Raw genomic sequence first — 16,722 nt, 5'->3', positions numbered from 1 at the left:
ACAGACACTTCTCAAAAGAAGACATTTATGCAGCCAACAGACACATGAAAAAATGCTCATCATCACTGGCCATCAGAGAAATGCAGATCAAAACCATAGTAAGATACCATCTCATACAAGTTAGAATGGCAATCATTAAAACGTCAGGAAACAACAGGTGCTGGAGAGGATGTGGAGAAATAGAAACACTTTTACACTGTTGGTGGGACTATCAACTAGTTTAACCATTGTGGAAGACAGTGTGGCGATTCCTCAAGGATCTAGAACTAGAAATACCATTTGACCCAGCCATCCCATTACTGAGTATCTACCCAAAGGAGTATAAATCACGCTACTATAAAGACACATGCACACATATGTGTATTGCAGCACTATTCACAATAGCAAAGACTTGGAACCAACTCAAATGTCCATCAATGATAGACTAGATTAAGAAAATGTGGCACATATACACCATGGAATACTATGCAGCCATAAAAAAGGATGAGTTTATGTCCTTTGCAGGGACATGGATGAAGCTGGAAACCATCATTCTGAGGAAACTATCACAAGGACAGAAAACCAAACACCGCATGTTCTCACTCATAGGTGGGAATTGAACAATGAGAACACTTGGTCACAGGTTGGGGAACATCACACACCGGGGCCTGTCATGGCATGGGGGGAGGGGGGAGGGATAGCATTAGGAGAAATACCTAACATAAATAACGAGTTAATGGGTGCAGCACACCAACATGGCACATTTGTACATATGTAACAAACCTGCACGTTGTGCACATGTACCCTAGAACTTTAATAATAATTTAAAAAATGAGAAACCAGGAAAAGTGATTTTTCTTTCTGCAGGTCTTCCTGGAGACTGAAAGGACAAGTCTTAGATGGTACCATATGCTGTGGAATCCTTAGAGGCTTACTTAGGTTTAATGCCCAGAAGCCCCAGGAAATAAGGGGCACCTTCAACCCGATTATGGTTTGGGGAGTAATGACTAGTGTATGGAGACAATGTAGGCTGCTTATTTGTATTCTCTACCCTCCTTCCCACTCCACACCCTGAAAATACTAGTGAGTGCTTGGTATCCTTATGTACACATCTGTATATGTTCCAGGCAGGGTCTGTTTTTTGTTTTTGTTTTTGTTTTTCTTTTAAGACAAGGTCTCATTTTGTCACCCAAGCCAGAGTGCAGTGGCACCATCTTGGCTTACTGCAACCTCGACTTCCTGGGCTCAAGCAGTCCTCCCACCTCAGCCCCCTAAGTAGCTGGGACTACAGACACGCACCACCACGCCCAGCTGATTATTTGTATTTTTGTAGAGACAGGGTTTCACCGTGTTGCCAGGCTGGTCTCAAACTCCTGACCTCAGACAATCCCCCGCCTCTGCCTCCTGAAGTGCTGGGATTACATGTGTGAGCTACTGTGCCCAGCCGCGATTTGAATTCTTGATGTTATATTTCAAGTAGCATGAATATTTTTAAATGAGAAATAATGGTTACAGTATGTAGTTTTCAGTGAAATGTCCTTACTGACTGTGTAGGTATGAGTTAATAGAAAAAGAAAAAAATAGCTGTGTAAATGTAAAAGAAATACAGATTTTAGTTGTTGTTGAAAACTTTATAACTTAAGGCATATATGAACTGTATGCACAATGTATCATATATGTGTATATATCAGATTAAACTTCTTAATTTTCTTTGTGTACATCACAACTACATACCTTTTGTCTTCTGTTTAGCTAGATTTTATCAGCGTGCAGCTTTAGAAAATTTGATAAAAACCCCGTTATCAACCAGTGATCTTTAAAACCAGTCGTTTTAGATTCATGAAAGAATGAAAAATGGTTATTTGATGGAATACTTTTGAGAAAACAGTCTGAAACAGTGTCCTATCTATCCATGTAGTCATTAAGACAGTCTCTTGCAGCCTTTTGTTTGTTTTCAAACCATTAGATTTAATTGGCCACATTTGACTGGTGGCTACCGTGTTGACAATACAGCTATTGATCAGTTTGAGGAGAATTGATGTTTTTATAGTATTGAGGATTTTAATTTGTAATCATAATAAATACTTTTCCACTTTTTAGGTCTTTATCTCTGTGAGTTAGGATTTTTTCTCTGTAGGGTTCTCACATATATTTTTCACTAGACATTTGATGGTCTTTTGATAGTATTTTTTACTTTATATTCTAATTGACTTGCTAATATTTAAAAATGAAATTGATTGTTGTATATTTCTGTTATGATCAGCTGAATTTACTTATTCTGTAAGTTTATCTGTAAACTATTTTGGCTGTTCCTTGATGTAGTCATGCTGTCTGTGAACATGGAAGTGATTATTTCCTTCTTTCCGATCCTTAAGCCTTTCTGGTTTCATTTCAGTGCACTAGACATCCAGTTAACATTGAATCAAAATGGTAGTAGTATTCTTAATCACAAAGGGAAAGTTTTTGATAGTTTAACTTTTAGTGTGGTGTTTGCTATAGATGTTATCCAAGTATTCTTGATGAGATTCAAAGGGTCCCATCCATTCCTGAGTTTCTGAGAGGTGTTATCATGAATGGGTATAGAATTCTGTCATTTGCTTTTTCTGCATCTATTCAAATAATCATGATTTTTTCCTTTTGTTCTGTAAGTGGGGTTACATTAATTTATTTTTCAGCTGTTAAAGTAATCTCATTCTTGCAGTAAACTCTGTGATGACATGATATCCATTTAATATATCGTTGGTATAGTATTTTGCTTGAGAGTTTTCATCTGTTGTGAAATTGGCTTGTATTTTTTATATACATATAATATTTTTGGTATAGTGTTACTAGGATCTTGTGAAGCAAATTAGGAAGTGTCCTCTTTTGGTTACATGTAAGAGTGTAAAATTGGTTTATTTCTTAAGTGTTTCAAAAAATTTATCAGTAAAGCTGTCTTGTCCTGAAAGATGTTTGTTTGTCCAGCTTTTCTAGTTGTCGACAGAAGAGTTTGTCAGCAACAAATTAATCAGATATCACTGGAAAAAAAATTCCTGAACCAGTGATCATTTGTCTTTAGAGTATATTAAAACATATGAAGACACTTTTTATAGCTTTAAATGAGTTTATTTCTCTAGTACAGTAGGAAAAATGAAGTGTTAATTATATTTTTCTTTCTCTTTTTTCCCCAAAACACCGTCCTTTTAATTTCTTTGAATGGATATAAAGGCACCAGCCTGCTGAGTGGCGGTCGTGAATCTGTACTTGTAGAGTGGCGCGATGCAACAGAGAAGAATAAGGAGTTTCTCCCACGTTTAGGAGCTACTATTGAACATATCTCAGTCTCGCCTGCAGGAGATTTATTCTGCACTTCTCACTCTGATAATAGTAAGTCTAAACTTTTATTGTGAGGAAATACTAGCATCTGTAGGGAACAGAGAATAAAGAGACATAAAACTAAGAGTAGCATATGAGATTTAATAAGCCCTCTTTTCCTTGCATTACTCCTCTCTTATCCACCCCCCTCTACCGCCAGGCAACACCAGAATTCAACGTTTTTGAGAATTATTTTTATAAAGTGGAGGCTAAGTATATTTGGTTATTGATGTGCCACTTACATTTTCAAAGTCTTTTAGTGTGGGATGACATGGGGAAGTAAAGGGAAGGTTTGGAAGTGGGCATTGGTGCTTTCATAAACCTGGCATTTTCAAAAGAATACTGCAAGATTCTCTTTTGATACAGCTGTTACCTCGAGGCCGGAGTCCTGTAGATTTGATAGAAATAGAGGCGGTCTTGTATTTCTCCAAAACTTTGTTCAACCAGTGACTGCTCAGCCTAGACTATGGTGTCTTTGTAAATCCACTTCCTTTTCTTTCAAAGAAGAACATAACTGTGAGCAGTCCATTTAGTGGCATGAAAAAGTTAAACTATCTTTATTAGATATACTCTTTATAGATTTTGCATTAACACTTAAAATGTGTTAATAGGCACAACTAATAAAAAACTTAAAGACTCCAACAGAAAAGCCCCTATCCCCACCCCTACATTTTCCACTAAATCACAAAATATATTCCTGATTTTCTAGTAGTACTCTGAGTTCATTGAACTTACTGGGTTGTTTTGTATTCTGATATATTTCAGAATGATACAAACTCAGGTGACTCCTTCACCTTGAAGCTCTAACCCAGGGGTGTCCAATCTTTTGGCTTCCCTGAGCCACACTGGAAGAAGAATTGTCTTGGGCCAGACATAAAATATACTAACACTAATGATAGCTGATGAGCTAAAAATAATAATAATATAAGGTTTTCAGAAAGTTTATGAATTTGTGTTGGGCTGCATAAAAAGCCACCCTGAGCCACAGGTTGGACAAGCTTTCTCTAACCTATTGATATTTAAATACCTATTTTTTTCTACCCACAGAGATAATAATTATTCACCGAAACCTTGAGGCATCTGCAGTAATTCAAGGCCTAGTGAAAGGTATTGCAGAACTCAGTGGATTTGGAATCATGAACATTTTAAAGAGTGCATATTTCTCTGATTTCACCTGTTACTTGTCACTACTTCTGCAGATAGGAGTATCTTCACTGGTTTGATGATTGATCCAAGAACTAAAGCTTTGGTTTTGAATGGAAAGCCTGGCCACTTGCAGTTTTATTCTCTCCAGAGTGATAAACAGTTATACAATGTAAGATTTTGATTCGTTAGCCTTGAAATTAATGAAAGCTCTTTATAATACCACTGGAGTCAAGCAGTTTGTTTAGTAGCCTTTAAAACAAGATCCTGTGCATATATTTACTTGAACATAGTATTATTCGTGGTTACTTAGTTCAGTTGTTCAGAGCGTGATTCCGTTGAGGCCACAGATTAAATGTAAGCCATTTGGCACTCCTGCACTTGCTGTCTCTATCTTGTGTTTCAGAATGCCCTCCTATTAGCTGTCCCATACATCTGTGCCTTTGAGTCACAAGGATAAAGAAACAAAAATAGGTAGATTGACAATACAAATTTGTATCTGCTTCGTAGTGAAACACTGTCATATTCACATATTGAAGATAAAATGTTCAGTGTCGATTAAAGAGGAACACTTCTTACAATCTGATAAGTCCAATCCAGATGTTCCACTTTTCTTGTGCCCCACAGTACTCTTTATAGATCTCTGTCATAGCAACTGTGACACTAGCTCTCTCACCGTGGCCTTTAGGCCCCCCAAAAAAAGGAAGCGTATTAATCTTTTTATGCTTATCTCAAGTATAATACCTGTAAATTGTAGGCATTTAGTACACTTAATAGTAGGCATTTTATTTACTTAGTATAGGCAAGGAAATGGGATTTTGTAAAAAAAGCATAAATAAATGCTGCCTATTTACATTGGCTATCTTTTTCATTTCTTAAAGATTGTAGGTTTATTTCTCTTCTGCTTGTTTCTAGTGATGGAGAATCTAGCCTTGAGATGATATAAAGCTGTTTGTTCTTAGAAACAAAAGAAAAGCACTACTATAAATTAACGACTCTCTTGTATCATATAGTGGGTGTTAGTAATCGCTAATATTCAAGGTCATTGAAGAATAATTACCACCAAATTGACACTATATAATGTGTTCCCTTTTTTAATGACAATTTTAGTGTCCACAGTAACAATTAGTTCATTTTTACCTTTATTTAAAAATCTATTACTATAGATTATAGAATTTGTCTTGGATGTAGTTAATTATCATTCCTTGAATGCTGTAACATTTGTGTATTTATGTTAATAAACATTTTGGTTTTTTTCACTCATCAGTTAGATATTATACAGCAAGAATATATTAGTGATTATGGTCTGATCCAAATTGAACTAACAAAGGCTGCGTTTGGCTGCTTTGGTAACTGGCTTGCAACAGTGGAACAGCGGCAAGAAAAGGAAACTGAGCTTGAATTGCAAATGAAACTGTGGATGTATAATAAGAAAACACAAGGGTAATACTATCTGTGTAGCCACTTAATTTCAAAGTATAAAATATTTCACTTCCCATTTTACGGTTTCAGTTGTCTTTAAGATGTTTCATCTTGACAAGGTTTAGATTTAGAAATACGGGAGAGGTGTTATTCTAATAAAACCTTTAAGCTTTCTGCTCTGAGAAGGCATTGGTGTCCTCTAAATCATAATGTCATCTCATAATGCATAAAGACACATGGAAAAGTGACACCTCCTCAAGGGCATAATACCAAATTCTAGGCAAATCCAGGATTAGAATCCAAATGTTCCCTTGCACTTCCATAAACAGCATACTGCCTTTGGAAAAAAGGGAGTATAGGTAGAAGTGTAGCGTAGTATAGTGTAGCGTGGATGTTGTGATTAGATAAGGAATCCACTCTTGTACTGTGGCTATAATAACCATTTATCAAATCTTTGCTGTGTGCCAAGAACTTGACTTAGAGCTTTGTACCCATTGTCTTACTCTTCAAAAGAACACTGTAAGATAAGCCTGTTGTCTATATTTTATAGGTGAAGAAATAGGCCCAGAGAGATTAAGTGGTTGTCCCTAGTCACTGTTTTTATAACTTGTGCTTTTTTAAAATCACAACCCTATGCTGCCTTGATGTTCTTTTAAGAACACAGTCCTAGTTATCTTTAATTCATAGCGTTGCCCTCTAAGCTCGAAACAAGCTTTAAGAGGTCATTTAGGTGACTAAAAATAGTAAATAATGACCAGCCAGTTTGACTAAGTAGTTTCCTGTCTATTTTTCCTTGGCCCAAGTGGGGTGTTTCACAGCCATTCCATTTTTTATTTTCAAAAGTAGGCAGGAATCTGGGTTCTATACAAGTTCCTGCAGAGTTTGATACAGTAGGCTTTTGAGTATCATTGATTGGTGCCCTGTTTTATCCTCATTTTGTACCAGTGGGTTGACTACTACACATAATGTTCTCTAAAGTTACAAAAGGGCAAAGGTGATATATTAGAACTCTTTGCATCCTGTGGCCATTAAAGGTAGAGCACTCAATTGTTTGTCATTCTAGGTGATTATCAGTTGCCTGTTGTTCAAGATGCTATTGTAAAATGTACAGCATGTCAGAAATTCTTCTATACATCACTTTGTCCTCATGCAAGAATAAATTTGTGGTTTCCTTCCTGCTAGGTTTATTCTTAACACTAAGATTAACATGCCACACGAAGACTGCATTACAGCTCTCTGTTTCTGCAATGCAGAAAAATCTGAACAGCCCACCTTGGTTACAGCTAGCAAAGATGGTTACTTCAAAGTGTGGATATTAACAGATGACTCTGATATATACAGTACGTTAATTAAATATGTTATGTTTAAAGTGTGCACAATTTTAGGAATTAATTTCTTTTTCTCATAACTTGTATCCATCCTGGGAAGACATTTTCTACTTTATTGAATTCTACAGGATATTGCTTAATTTTAATAGATTTAAGAGATTACATTTTACATGCCTTTTTCCTCAAATCTGTTCTTTTTAAATGGCATTCTTGATTAATCATGTGCTGATTATTCTGTTTTTTTAGGGTAAAGTAAAAGGGGCTTTTACCAAGAGTCCTTTCACTCCTCCACTAGAGGGAGGTCAAGGTCTCCAGGAGAGGGCATAAATTTCAAAACAGTCAGATTTTGTAGCAATTCTGACTTAAAGAAGTTGTGGGGAACAGGTTTTTTTGTTTTGTGTCTATGTTTCTTTCTTATTTTTTATTTGTGTGTGTATCTTGTTTCTTAATCCCTACTGCTTATAATGTCCCTTGTAGCAGTCTTCCTTTAACAGTGGAGGATACATTCCAAGAGCCCCCCCGCCCCACCGCCCTAGTTGATGCCTGAAACTGCAGATAGTACCGAACCCTATATATACTGTTTTTCCTATACATACATATAGGAATGAACTAGTTTAATTTATAAATTAGGCACAGTAAGAGGTTAATAACTAATAATAGAATGATTACAGTAATATACTATAATAAAAGTTAAGTGAATATGTGTGTGCTCTGTCTCTGCCTTTCTCTGTCTTTCAAAATATCTTTTTGTACTGTACTCAGCTATTTTCAGACCTCAGTTGACCCCCGGGAACTGAAACCACAGAGAGTGAACCCTCAGATAACCGGAGCCTAGGGGGAACTACTGCAGCATTCTCTAGCATTTACACAATTTCTGAACATTATGGCTTATATTTCCACAGAAAAAGCTGTTGGCTGGACCTGTGACTTTGTTGGTAGTTATCACAAATATCAAGCAACTAACTGTTGTTTCTCCGAAGATGGTTCTTTACTAGCTGTTAGTTTTGAGGAAATAGTCACAATATGGGATTCTGTAACATGGGAACTTAAATGTACATTTTGCCAACGAGCTGGGAAAATAAGGTAGGTAAATCATTTGGGAAGTATGTAGTGCTATTTTTTAACTTGTTTAAGCAAGTCTTAAAACTTTAGTAGTCATTTATGCCCTCTCCAAAAGTAGCCTGAAGGTCAGTGGGGCAAGCTGAAAAGCCAAAAATGCTGGAAAGCCAAAAATTCAGAGTTCACAAAGTGTGCCAACATTTCTGAAATTCAGGTTAACATGTAACTCTTGGCCTACATATTTTTTCTTTGGAATACTTTCATGGATGTGCTGAATGATAACAGAAGCCATACATAAGCCTCAGGGGATCCAAACCTTCTTATTTTCTGTGTATTCCCATAAAAACCGTGTTATGTGCCAACCTCATTGTTTCTGAGAGGCACAGGGGAAAGTAGCAGAAGCGTTTTCAGGTACTGCTTCAGGTAGTTGGTCCTGAGAATGGAAACAGATGCCTACTGAGATCGTTTCTAATTGCCAGCAAGTCTGATTCTGAATTTACTTTGTAAAACTTTCTTCAGAATTGAAATTGCAAGTTTTCTTCTTCTTGGTAAATAAAGTAGGATTTTTGTCAGATGACTTTGTACATTTCGTGTACATTTTCTCTGTTACATGTTAATTGGTATACTGCACAGTGTGTTAAAGAATTGGTCATCTGATCTATTTTCCTAAAGAAATAGTTAAATAAACCCTTCCTTTTGTACTCCTTAGACACTTTTTTCTTCAGGATAATTAGAAACAAAAACATATGTGTCTATATTAAAATCTGCATTACATAGAACTAATACAGCCGCTGGAAGCCTGCAGTTCTTTGTAACTGAATTTGATAGAACTGACTGTTGCTAACTTCCTTGTGGTTTTAATCTAGGCACCTTTGCTTTGGGAGATTGACATGTTCAAAGTATCTACTTGGTGCTACTGAAAATGGCATTCTTTGCTGTTGGAATCTGCTGAGTTGTGCATGTAAGTTTTTTTTACTCTAAAGTGATCTAGCAAAGTGCATAGGGAGTTGACAGTAAACTTTGGCATTTTAGGACTTAGGGATCATATCATCAGGTCTGTACTTGGAATAGTCAGTTTTTTACATGACATATTACACCACCAAAATTTGGAATACTGAGCCTGTAATAGACATTTTTTATTAACTGCTTAATTGTTGGTAAGTCGTCTTCCATTATCCTTACCTTTTCCTACTGTTTTCATGGTGTGTGACTTTCTGATGCCCTCCATATCCCCATCCTCATGACAATTTGAATAATGTTTTCTGCTCATTTTTAATGCTTACTAATCTGCATTACCCCTGACAGCTTAAATTCAAATGTAATCTATCACAGTCCTAACAAATGTGAACATTTTACCCATTTGAGTGTATGTTTGGAAGGCATAGTAGTTGCTTATTAATGAATGTGTGTGGTAACTCTTTTCAGTATTCTTTACAGTTAACTCTGGTTAACATACTGTCCACATTTAGCAGCATCAGAAAAGCACTAGACATAAATTACAATGAAATAATAATCTTTTCATAGTTTGTACAAGGAGCGCTAAAGTTCCAGTGTGTTTTTCTTTCGGCCTCTCACTTGAGTGCAGCCTTCCCCAGATCATCTCAGTGTGTCTCCACGTGTGTTAGTTGGAAGCATAAGATTCCTCTTCCTAAGAATAATAGAAGTTTTTTAAAGCTTTTGGTAAATCTTTCCTTAGAAATGAATCACCTTTTTTTTTCCCCCTCAGTGGAGTGGAATGCAAAATTAAATGTTAGAGTTATGGAACCTGATCCTAATTCAGAGAACATTGCAGCAATCTCTCAGTCTTCAATGGGTTCAGATTGTAAGTACAAACCACACTTTGTAGTAAGAGAATATCTATGACCTAAGTTTTCTTTTTAATATAATTTGAGTCAAACTTGCCTTCAAATCAGATGTTAATTGGAAGCCATTTTGCTTGAGGCATGGCCCTTCCTTGCCCTAACACTTTGTCATTGTGTGCGTCCATACTTAGTTCTAGGAGAGCTCCAATACGTTTCTTATTTTTCCACAAGCCAGTTCCTACTCAGTCTTTAAAATTCAGGAGATTTCACCACTTTGACACATTCCCAACTGCCCCGAGAAGCTTTAATTGGTCATGTTCTGTGTTCTTGAAGCAGTTTCTACATATCTCATTTCTAGTACTTAACAGACAAAATACTACTGTGGTTTCTGTCTTCTGCAGTAGGCCCTGGCCTCTGGAGCAGGAATTCTTCTTTCTCTTTTTCATCCTCATAGCCTTCATTCCTAACCTGCCTGGCCCATAGTAGGCACACAGTAGATACCTCTTGAATCAGCCTAAAACAGTCATGACTTGGGCCAGTTACTCAGTGGGGTGAGTCCCAGGATTAGTGTAATCTGCCAGTCTAAGGCTAGAACTAACCTTTTCAGGCAAAATGTTATTGTCTCTTTGTTTTTTTCCTCTAGTGTTTGTATTTAAACCTAGTGAGCCAAGGCCATTGTATATTCAAAAGGGTATCTCCAGAGAGGAAGTCCAGTGGGGAGTGTTTGTTCCACGAGATGTCCCTGAATCTTTCACCTCAGAAGCTTACCAGTGGCTAAATAGATCCCAGTTTTACTTCCTAACAAAATCACAGGTAACTGTGCCCCTCAAGAAAGGCAATCACTTTGTACATGGAATTTTAGACTGATAGCCCATGACTGTTGGTGTGAGTTTGTTCTAGGTGAAATAACTTCATTAAAGGATTATTTCCCCCAAAATTAGGTCTAATATGCTCAGTACGGCAGTATTATTAATGTAAATGTATTATCATTTTACCCCACACCTTTGAGGTTCCTTAGATGTTGCTTGCATTAACTCTGTGACAGCAAAAAAGCAGAAGACAACTAAAATACTTTGAATTGCGTAAATCTTTTTTTTTTTTTTTTTTTTTAGTGTTTGATTTGCAATTTTTAAAATGGTGGCTTGAGTTTGGTCTCTCAGTTATTTTTTATTCATTACCATTTCTTAAGTATCTCTCAGACATAATCTTGTAACTCTCATAGTGGTTATTAAATAAGTTTAAATCTTTTATTCCTTTTCCATTGTCAAATATATATATCAAAATGAAAAATCTGACCTTCCCATTTTTTAACACCCCGTAACACCTTGTTTAGATTTGCACTCTACAGTTTGTCTTTTACATCATTAATTGATCTCTCTTTTCAGAGTTTATTGACATTCAGTACAAAGTCTCCAGAAGAAAAACTCACACCAACAAGCAAACAGGTATGTTTTAGCCATTCATAGCAGGATGTATTGCCTACCTGAAAGGATACAATTACCTTTTAGAAGTCAACTATGAGAAAAATATTTCACTTGACCCTAAAATGGAATTAAAAGTCATATAAACTGATATGTCTCTCTTGAAAGTTTTAGTGCTCTTTTAAAATTGTTTTAATTTATAATATCGGTAACATATGCTTCTGATTTAAAGAGTCAAATATTTTTACAAGGCTCTTCAGAAAAAACTTCTCCAACATCACTACCATTACCCTCAAAGACAATCACTCTCAAATCTTTTAGCTGAAGTTTTTTTTTAACTCAGAATCTCTAAGAAATCTCTAAGAAATGTTTATATTTCTAATTATAGATTTTTCAGATTTAGGTATTATCTGTTAACTCTGATCTATTGAAGCTGAATTTTTAGCCCTTTTTTACATCAGCACTGCTTACATATACACAACACACACTTTCCCTACTTGTCCCCCAATTTTTCCCATATGGGTAAATGTTAAATAGGTTAGTTTAGTAGTCATTGTCATAGCTGTGTTAACACAATTCATAGCCAAGCCAAGTAGTAGTAATAGGCAGATCGTTTTTCCTTTTGTGACCAAGTTTTTATTTTCTCTGGAGTTAATGATTGCCTTCTTTTTCATTTGCTTAGTTTTCTATTCTCATGTAATTCAACCCAAATTCTGCTCAAGTTGTATAAGTCTTCTCTGAGTGTTTTCAGATACATTAGGTATTTTTTCAAGTCATGAAGGATTATTTCCAAGAGCCTTCTGACTGTCTTCAGTCTGGACTGATTGCTCTGGAAACCTGCTACAGAGTAGTCATCCTAGGATCTATATTCACCATCATTCTGGGGATTTATTTGACCTCTACTCTATTAGTGGCATAGTTTTTCTCTTTCTTTGGTCACTCCCCCGTTTTGGTGAAGCATTCTTTTAGTGTATTGGAGGTCAATTTAAGACCTTGCATGTTTGGAAATGTTTTTATTCTCTTTCACTTGATTATTATAGAGTTGTAGGTTGAAAATCATTTCTGCAGAACTTTGACATTATTTTCCTATTATTTTATAATTTCCAGTATTACTAGAAGTTCAATACCATTCTTATTCTTGTTCCTTTATCTGTAACTTGGCTTGTTTATTTTCCTTTAAAACTCATTGGATTAATTCAATAATTTTTTGTTATTTACTGTATGCCAGGGACCATTCTAGACCCTTGGTATACAGTAGTGAGAAAAGTAGTCAAGTCCCTACAAATTTGTGGTATTCACAGTCCACCAGAAGATCGAGACAGTAAACAACATGCATTAAGTAAAATATGGAATAGAGAAGGTGGTAAGAATTACAGTGGAGTGGGGGATAGATGAAAAGATGGCATGCATGGGATGCAGCTTGTAATTTTAAACAGGGAAGTCTAGCTAGGCCTTTTTGAAAAGATTCTGACTTTTTATCTGAGTTACATATAGGGCCCCTTGGAGGGTTTTGAGTAGAGAACTAAGGAGGAGCTAATTACTTCTTTCCCTGTATTTTCTCTATTCTTTTCTAGAACTCCTATTATTTAGTGCTGGACCTTCTAAAATGGTTGTCTATTATTATTATTGTTTTACCTATTTTTTGTTTGTTTTCTGGAAGATTTCCTCATCTTTATCATCAAATCTTTTTTTCTTTTTCATGGTCTGTTTCCATCACATTTTTGTTTGGTTTTGGTTTGTTTTGGTTGCTGCCTTTCATCTAGAGGTTTTCATCAGAGTCTGATGATTCTTGACTGTCTTTGGATTTAAAAGTGGGTTAAAAAGCCACTTGGAAGTTCTCTGCCTGTGCAGAACTTATCCCCTGGCTTCCACTATGTGAGCTAATTTATTTAGACAATCTCAAACGTCATTATAATTGACCCTTGAGCAACATAGAGATTGAAAACCTATGTATAACTTTTGACTTCCCAAAACTTAATCTGAAGCCTTACCGATAACAGTTATTTGTGTTATATGTGTTATATACTGTATTCTTACAACAAAGTAAGCTAGAGGGAAAAAAATGTTAAGAAAATCATAAGGAGGCCGGGCACAGTGGCTCATGCCTGTAATCCCAGCACTTTGCGAGGCCAGGGCAGGTGGATCACTTGAGGTCAGGAGTTCAAGACCAGCCTGGCCAACATGGCAAAACCCCATCTCTACTAAAAATACAAAAATTAGCCTGGCGTGGTGGTGGACGCCTGTAATCCCACCTACTCGAGGGGCTGAGGCAGGAGAATCACTTGAACCTGGGAGGTAGAGGTTGCAGTGAGCCTAGGTCATACCTCTGTACTCCAGCCTGGGTGACAGAATGAGACTCTGTCTCAAAAAAAATAAAAAATATTATAAGGAAAAGAAAAATATGTTTATTCATTAAGTGGAAATAGATCATCACAAAGGTCTTCATCCTTCACATCAAGTAGGCTAAGGAAGAAAAGGGGTTGATGTTGCCATCTCAGCTCTGGCAGAAATAGAAGAAACTTGACATAGCCGTGTTATTCGAACCCTTCTTATTCCAAGGTCAGCTGTATCTTTAGGTCTTACTTAGGCTGGTCAAATTAACCATATAAAATTATTCTGCCTTCTTGCCTGAAGGACTTAGACCTGCCTGCCAGTGTTCTGAGAACCCCCTAATGAAGTACAACTGCCTAGATAAGAAGATACCACCACCACCACCACCACTGCTACCCATCCCCAGCCTAAAGACCTAGAGCCCTCTGCTGTGGCTGAGGAGGAGCTGTAGGAATCTGGGTGCTTTCTAAGTAGACTTTTGAGCAGCCCATCTGGTTTGTCTAGTCCCATTTTCACCCCACATACAGAGTTACTGTTATGACCAACTCCTGAGCATGTGCAGGATTCTGTAGTATGAACTGGGATGCTTGGCTTTCCCTACAGCCAGCTTAGAATTGTGCTTTCTCAGCTCTACTAAGCTCAATACCATCCTTCAGCCTGCTCTCCAGCTTCCAACATGTTACTGTTGAGGCCTTTTCCCTCATTTTCTATCATTGTGAGTATGCGCCCTTTGAAAACCCTTTTGCTGTCATTTTTGTGGGATTTGGTGAAGAACTAGTGGTAAATGCATGTTTTATTCTGTCATCTAAGTGTCCACTGTTAGCTCTTCTCATAAGTGCGATGCTAGGCCTCAGTTGCTTTCTCTGTGAAATGAGAGAATCATACGAGCTGGATAATTTGTAAAATCCCTTTCGTCACAGACTTATGATTCTGTAGTACTTACTGTTAAGTCAAAAGCAGTTCTTCCTTTTTTCTGAAATAATTTCCCTTTGTCTTAAATCCTTACAGCTGTTAGCAGAAGAAAGTCTTCCCACAACCCCATTTTATTTCATATTGGGAAAACACAGGCAACACCAGGATGAAAAATTAAATGAAACTTTAGAGAATGAGCTGGTACAACTACCCTTAACAGAAAACATACCCGCAGTTGGTGAGGTAAGTAATTATGAAAGCAAACCATGTGAAACAGATTAAATGCACTTAAAGCGCCCGAAGCTGCAGTTTTGACACAGTCAATCTGTAATTTGTATGCTGTACAACTTTAATACCCAAATAAATAACTAACAACAAACTGAATAAGTTAACCTTGTGATCTGGGATTGTTTTGGCCTGGACCTGGGGTAGGGGTAGAGGTGGTTGTTGGCATAAATGTAGAAAGGTAGAAATGCATTTTTCTTTGGTTTGGCTTTTGTATGGGGAAAGCTTTTTCACATTTCACTCTTGGCATTTACAATAAAAGGGCCTCCGTGAGGACACTGTAGGAACAGACTGCGGTGGAGGATAACCTTTTTAACTGCAACTCTGTTTTCTGTTTGACTCCAGCTTCTTCACACTCCAGCCCATGTCCTGCCATCTGCTGCTTTCCTGTGCTCCATGTTTGTAAATTCGTTGCTGCTGTCTAAAGAGACTAAGAGGTAAAGCAGTTCTTAAGACAGGTTTAGATGCACTGTTTTGGGAAACAGGATGGTTTGTGTTTATCCTTTTTTAGAGTATTCTTCCACTGTATTTCTTTTTATTTCATAAACTTTAAAACTAATTTAAAGGCTACAGGATTGTTAAGTAAAATATATTGAAAATAAGTTTCAAAAAAGATCTTCGTGTGTTTTAAGGGTTTGGTACATAATTTAAAATTACACTTTTGTAAATTCACCTGCTCTTTTATAAATAACCCATAATTTTTAAAGTGTACTTAGTAAGAAAAGTCTTCATTTACTTTTTATGGTATTTCTACATAGGTGTCAAATTAGAAAGTTACTGTTTAGAAACCTTTTTAATAGTGTTTTTTTATTCTGTTATTGTTAAAGTGCTAAAGAAATTCCTGAAGATGTAGATATGGAAGAAGAAAAAGAAAGTGAAGATTCAGACGAAGAAAATGATTTTATCGAAAAGGTTCAGGATACAAATAACACAGGTTTAGGAGAAGACATTATACATCAGTTGTCAAAATCTGAAGAAAAAGAACTGAGAAAATTTAGGAAAATAGACTACAGCTGGATAGCTGCCCTTTAGGCCTTGGAGATGGGGAGGATTCTTGGACTTTGTGTTTTTGATTGTATGTTGATATTCCAAAAACATCTATTTTAATGTTATTTCTGTCCTAAAAATAAGATAATAAATATTAAGCTTTGCTTTTTAAGAAAAACATAATATGAACATGTATTTGCATCATGCTTTAGAGTTACTGGACCACTGATATACCACATCATCTCATTTTTTTATTTTGAGTCACACGTCAGCCTTATAAAACAAGTAGGTATTTTCTTCACAGGTGATACAGCAGAACTGAGACTCGACCTGTACAGCCTATGTCCCCTTAGCTGCAGTTTGGAGATACGAAAAGTTTTGAAAATTAAAAGTCTTTGTTGATATAATTGTCTTAAGTTTAACACTGAAATTCATTGGGTGGCCAAATATGACCTGAGCTGGAGTGAGGTTTCTTTAGTCCTGATTTATTCCTCTTAGTGTATTTATTTCTCTTAGAGAAATTTAGAGACGAGTTGATTATGTGGTGTTCCACAAACCTCACTGAGGATATTATATAGTAACATGGGCTGCCTAAAATTCTGAATTCAGATCATCTGGCCCAAGGTCCTGTTGCTAGTAGAAAACAATCCAAATCCCCTGTTTTATGTTAAAGCAGTGAAGCTACTACATCTTAACCAC

General features: G+C 36.5%; 1 protein-coding gene across 1 annotated transcript in view; it reads left to right on the top strand.

Annotated features, from left to right (window-relative positions):
• Positions 1–16,200, top strand: part of WDR75 (WD repeat domain 75) — a 47,254-nt gene extending 31,054 nt beyond the window's left edge. Inside the window, exons 9-21 of the mRNA XM_011936474.1 lie at positions 3,187–3,345; positions 4,381–4,440; positions 4,533–4,648; positions 5,744–5,919; positions 7,081–7,238; positions 8,129–8,309; positions 9,152–9,246; positions 10,012–10,107; positions 10,731–10,900; positions 11,473–11,532; positions 14,848–14,994; positions 15,382–15,473; positions 15,864–16,200. Of these exons, the coding sequence (XP_011791864.1) occupies positions 3,187–3,345; positions 4,381–4,440; positions 4,533–4,648; positions 5,744–5,919; positions 7,081–7,238; positions 8,129–8,309; positions 9,152–9,246; positions 10,012–10,107; positions 10,731–10,900; positions 11,473–11,532; positions 14,848–14,994; positions 15,382–15,473; positions 15,864–16,068 (1,715 nt within the window). The 3' untranslated portion in view covers positions 16,069–16,200. The remainder of the gene's footprint in view (positions 1–3,186; positions 3,346–4,380; positions 4,441–4,532; positions 4,649–5,743; positions 5,920–7,080; positions 7,239–8,128; positions 8,310–9,151; positions 9,247–10,011; positions 10,108–10,730; positions 10,901–11,472; positions 11,533–14,847; positions 14,995–15,381; positions 15,474–15,863) is intronic.
• Positions 16,201–16,722: the final 522 nt, after the last annotated feature.

Source organism: Colobus angolensis, unplaced genomic scaffold (genome assembly GCF_000951035.1).
Source record: "Colobus angolensis palliatus isolate OR3802 unplaced genomic scaffold, Cang.pa_1.0 Scaffold153, whole genome shotgun sequence".
NCBI lineage: Eukaryota > Metazoa > Chordata > Mammalia > Primates > Cercopithecidae > Colobus > Colobus angolensis.
This window is presented reverse-complemented; position numbering and strand designations above follow the sequence as displayed.